Consider the following 5,295-nt stretch of genomic DNA (forward strand, 5'->3'; position numbering starts at 1 on the left):
TAGAGACACAAAAGCGGATGAAGACTTCTAGCCTCCATAAGTGCATGCACATACCGAGACACACACACTCTCTTGCTTCTCTCTCTCATACCATGTTTTTTCAACAATTGAGACATTAACAAAAAAATTTGAAGATATATATATGCAAGAGATTTCGAAATTAAAAACTTTAATTTTTTCCAAAACCGTTCTTTGACTTTCCTTTATAAGCTTTGAGCATACAATTGAAAACCATCGTCCTCTAAAGAAGAGCACCAATAATCCATATCCTATTGATTTGATTCCTCATTGGAGAGAGAAAAGCCCATTCGTCATGTCCAACAAGGCATAACAATATTCTAAATCCTACTACTATCTTCTAGTGAATTGGTTTTAGAGAGAGCATTTCTCTTAAGCTGAATCACGTAGTCCAAAGTGTTAGGACGAAAGGTCCGTGATTACGCAGTCAACGGAAGCAAAGCCGGCAATGTGCGTAGCGAGATCAAGCTCCACAAGGACGCCGGCCAGCTGGATGTTGCCAATGATTGTGTAGCCGACTGTGGAGTTTTCGAAAGCGAGACAGTAATCGAATTGGAGGTCGACTGGTACGGGAATGATGATTTGCCGGGAAGTGAGGTTCAAGATGCCGCCGCCCTGGAAATGGAAGGCCACCTGAGGGAAGGTGTCGGGGATGCCGTCATCGAACTGGTAGCAGAAGGGGCGCTGCCTCACGCTTTGCTTGAAGCCCTTGGTGGCGTCGTCCATGGCGGCCGCGAAAACCTTGAAGACGTCGGGATGCAGCTGGGTGAGCGTCGTACCGATGTCTACGGAGACTCCGGGCGTCTGCAGATCAACCGATGTCGAGAAATTCAGTAACTTTCCGCTAACGCTGATCCCGGTCATGTCCACATAATAGCCTCCAGACTGCTTGTAGCTCAGCCCAGTGTAGAACATCTGGCCCGGTAGGGCCATCGTTCCGAACCGCAAGAACCCTTGCTGCGGCGGCCGGGCAAATCCACTGGGCAGGCAGATGTTGACGATGCGTCTACCGATCTGGCCGTGGAGGGTATAGTTGCCAGGACCTAAGCCTAGCACGCCGGACCCTTCGATGAAGCCGGTTGCGTTGTGCGCGCACCCGAACACGATGTCCTCCATTGCTCTTTCAGCGCCATCCAGCAGAAACGTGTCGGTAGCGTAGACCCCTGCGACAATGGCGCCTGGGCCCTGGTTGTGGTAGTCCGGGTATTGAAGGCTGTAGGCGCACTGCAATTTATCTGTCATGGAATCGCTGGGCGGCAAACCACTGGCGGGGACGCAGGGTATGGTGTCGGGGAGCCGGCCTTTGCACAGGTCATCGTGACAGAGGACAGGCATGTAGCTGGAAGAGGTAGAAGGGTCCCAGCGAGAGGTTGTCTCGTTGAAGCAGATCGCCAAAGGGCATGGGCTGCACTGGATCCAAGTGAGGTGAGAGTTCGTGTCGACGAGCAACTGTTGGGGCGGACTGGAGGGCGTGCCAACCGTAAGCTGGAGGTAGAAATCTGACGTTAAGGTTCCCGGCGAGATAAGGCTGTCGGCTCCGTCATCCCAATGCGGCAACCGGATGTGTGTGTCTCCGAGTGGGTCCCGCTTGCTTGATGACTTCCCCCTGATCTGCTCCTGCATGCGTCGACGGTGCGCCATCCGTACCTCGTCTCTCCTCATGGCTGCCTCGAAGAGCTCCTGAGGGGTTGCGTTCTTGGGCCGGAACGGCGACTCCGGATGGTCCCTGTGCCGCAGCCCCATCACGATAGGCCGCTCGTTGACCAGTTTCACCTGCAGACGCTTGCGCGCCACATCGTGTTGGTGCCGCCCATGGTAGCCCCCAGACCAATCCTTGCTAATGTAGGAAGTTGAGGGCCGCGAACGCGACTGTACCGCAGAGATTCCTTGAGTGTACCAGAGAAGGAAAAGCACCCGGAACGCAGTTTGAAGGCGGGCTACATGCATTGTGGGCGACCCCATTAGCGTCAAAACGAAAAACTTCACAAACAAGTCACTCTTATACAGCAGTACTAGGGTCCCCCGACCTTGGTTCTTGGTTTTAAACCTTTCACTTAAAGCTTTAAACTCTTGTTTGCTAGAAACCGTGAGATGACTCAAGCCTGGACGGTGAAGCTTTGACCATTAAAAGGAGAGAATGTTTCACTTTTCGTAAACATTGACAGAGTGATTTATATTGAGATGGTAAGCTCAATTTTTGTGAATATTAATGATGGATTGCTTAATTAGATAGGTTCACACATTTATATTTAGCACGTTGATGATTATTATGATTTTTACATGGCCATTGATTTATTACTTATTATATTTAGTTTGTTACACCTATCTACAACTGGCATAGTTAAAGTGCCAATCAATTAATATAGTCAGTTATACACTATTTGACTTAGTACACAACTTTCTTTTATATTGTATTTTATCTATACTTTATATACATTGTCTTGTATATGGGAGAAGAGAAAAAAGCTAAGAAGAAACGTTTTGGTCTCCATCCCTCTTCTTGTGTTCTTGAATGAGCTTCCTCTTTTATGTATAGTGTATAGTTGGCACAACAACTTAAGTAAGTCTCTCCGCCACGTGATTTGTGATACGATATTAGAGTGGTGGCATTGAGGGAGGTTCGTTTTAAAGAATGAAGAGAACAAAAAGCAAGGATTCAAGTACGCAACATGTAAGAAGCTCTCCTATTTTTCTACTCTTTCACTTGGACAGTGCTTATGGGGGCATCGGAAGAAGGGCATAGCCAAAATCTCAGATTGTTGTGAGATTTGTTGTGTAAGCAAAGCACTGTATATTTTGCATGTTATCCTTGGAGGTTTATCCTGCTACTTGTTTGGCCATCTGAGGCTATTTCAGGCCACATTTTAGCCCTACAAGATTATGGACAATAGTTTCAAGGTATATTATAAGTTCAATTGTTGTATCGATTGAATGAGGGTGCACTGGTTACAAATTTCAAATTTTACATATTAGAAAAATTTCATTGTATTTGTATGATGGTCAGACAAAGAGTTTGCTAGATCTATTACATGTGCCATCCATAACAAATAATTTAGTGTCTATTAGCTAGATAGTAGAGTAAGGGTTGCAATTTAATTTAATATAAAAGATTATTTTATGGAAGACTTTAAAAATAGATATTGGTTCATAAAAAAAGCAAGTACAGTTAGATGTATGAATGTTGATATGTATACTAAAGACAAAGGAGTGGTTGTTGCAAACATTGAAATATGGCACAAATGTATTGGACATGCAAATGTGCAAAGGATGAAATTAATGTAGTCCAAGGGTTGCTTATAGTGTTGCATGCTTTTAGAGTTACAAAAGTTTACAAAGTATGTGAAGCAGCTTGGTTTGGTAAGTAGACAAGACAATCTCTATCGCATGATAGAGATGTGAGAAAAAATATACTTGATGTTGTGCATAGAGATATCTGGAGGCCTACATAGAATATATCTCTTAGGGGCAGCAAATATTTTGTCATGTTTATTGATGAATATTCAAGAAAGCTTTGGACATATTTCATGAAGAAAAAGAGTGATATGTTTGAGCACTTCAAAAGTTTCAAGACTAAATTTGAAATAGAAACATGCTTGAAAGTTAAGTACTTGAGGTTAGATAGAGGGGGAGAGCACATCTCGAATGAGGTCCATGACTTTTTGAGGTCTCATAGGATAAAGAGACAATTTACTTGCATGTATAATCCATAATAAAATGGAGTTTTAAAAAGAAAAAATAGACATATTATAGAAGTTACACGGGCATTGATGTGACTGAGAAAATTTGCCAAAATATTTTTAGTTTGAAGCTTTTCATACTCTTGTCTATATTATAAACAAAACTTTCACAATTGTAGTTCATTGAACGACTCTCAAAGAATACTTTACATGCAAGAAGTTTGATATGTTACACTTGAAAGTGCTTGGTTGTATTGCATATGTTCATGTGCTAGATGAGCTACGAAGAAAGCTTAATCCAAAGGCTAAAAAATGTATTTTCATTGGATACTTCTTAGAGTAGAAAGAGTATCATCACTATAACCCTATTAGAGGTGAGTTCAGAGCGAGCAAAGATATTATTTTTTATGAGATGAGGAGTCGGTATGCATCTGGTGGTGATGCACTGGATGATATGATGATCATGATAATTATATGCAAAAAGAAAAGCAAGAATCACATAGCCTTAGTATATCAAAAATATCATCTAGTACTACATCCATAGTAAACCCTTGGTCTAAGAGACTAAGAAACACCCCCACATCTTCAAGTGCATTTACAGGTATTACAAGTAAAGACAAAGGGAAGAAGAAAGTATCATATGGTAATGATGCATTTGCTAGTCATTTTGGATTCGATGGAGATTCTGGTGGTTTAGAGAAATTTGATAATGAGCTTGGTATTCCTTTTGTTAGAACACTAGGTGTATTGAGAGCACATGGTAATGTAAAGGCTCCACTGAGTGATCTAGTGGTACATAAGTCTAGCAAGGCCAAATGCCTTGTTTAAATATTTAGTTTTAATAGTTATGTAGGTCACTGTTATCCTTATATAATAAAGGTGGTTGAGGATGTTGAGTCCACTTGTTTTGAAAATGATGTTGATCATACTGATTGGGATGTAGGAATGGAGGAGGAGATGGATGCATTGAAAGCTTATAAGAGTTGGGATCTAGTACCATTGCCTAAGGGTAAGAAAGCTATTGGTTATAAGTTGGTCTAAAAAATTAAGCATAATATAGATGGTTCTATTAGCAAGTATAAGATTAGGTTGATCGCAAAAAGCTATGTTTAAACATATGGCATAGATGTGTGATTTCAATTCACTTTCTATGATAGCAACTATTAGATGTGTGATTTCTTTGGTAGTAGTCAAAAACTAGAGTTTGCAACAAATAGATATAAAGAATGCCTTCTCGCATGGTGAATTGCAAAAAGAGTTGTATATGGAGCAACCAATAGGTTATGAGGATTTCGAGCATCCCACATATGTGTGCAGGTTAAAAAAGGATACCCTTTGGATTGAAAAAAGTACCTAGAGCATGGTTTGACAAGTTCAGAGCGTATATTGTCAACATTGGATTTTATCTCTCTAATGTTGATTTCTCAGTTTATATCACAAAGGAAGATGCAAGTTTGCTCATCATAGTCATGTATGTGGATAATTTGATTATTACAAGTAACATTGACAATGGGATTGCTAAAGTTAAGGACCTTTTGAAGAAGAAGTTTTAGATAATGGATTTTAGTATACTAAGGTACTTTCTTGGTATTGACGTGAT

At 41.3% G+C, this 5,295-nt stretch overlaps 1 protein-coding gene across 1 annotated transcript; it reads right to left on the minus strand.

Annotated features, from left to right (window-relative positions):
- Nucleotides 1-417: 417 nt before the first annotated feature.
- LOC148040439 (aspartyl protease AED1-like) lies at nt 418-1,980 on the minus strand. Its single transcript, XM_087663979.1, has one exon. It carries the CDS (start codon nt 1,978-1,980, stop codon nt 418-420), a length of 1,563 nt encoding a protein of 520 aa, XP_087520105.1.
- Nucleotides 1,981-5,295: the final 3,315 nt, after the last annotated feature.

The sequence above is a fragment of the Lygodium microphyllum genome, chromosome 2 (assembly GCF_053477565.2).
Source record: "Lygodium microphyllum isolate KBCC chromosome 2, Lygodium_microphyllum_v1.1.10, whole genome shotgun sequence".
NCBI classification, from domain to species: domain Eukaryota; kingdom Viridiplantae; phylum Streptophyta; class Polypodiopsida; order Schizaeales; family Lygodiaceae; genus Lygodium; species Lygodium microphyllum.

Bases quoted from the DNA above. Each gene is read 5' to 3' on its own strand.
- LOC148040439 (XM_087663979.1), bottom strand. From the start codon at position 1,980: ATGGGGTCGCCCACAATGCATGTAGCCCGCCTTCAAACTGCGTTCCGG.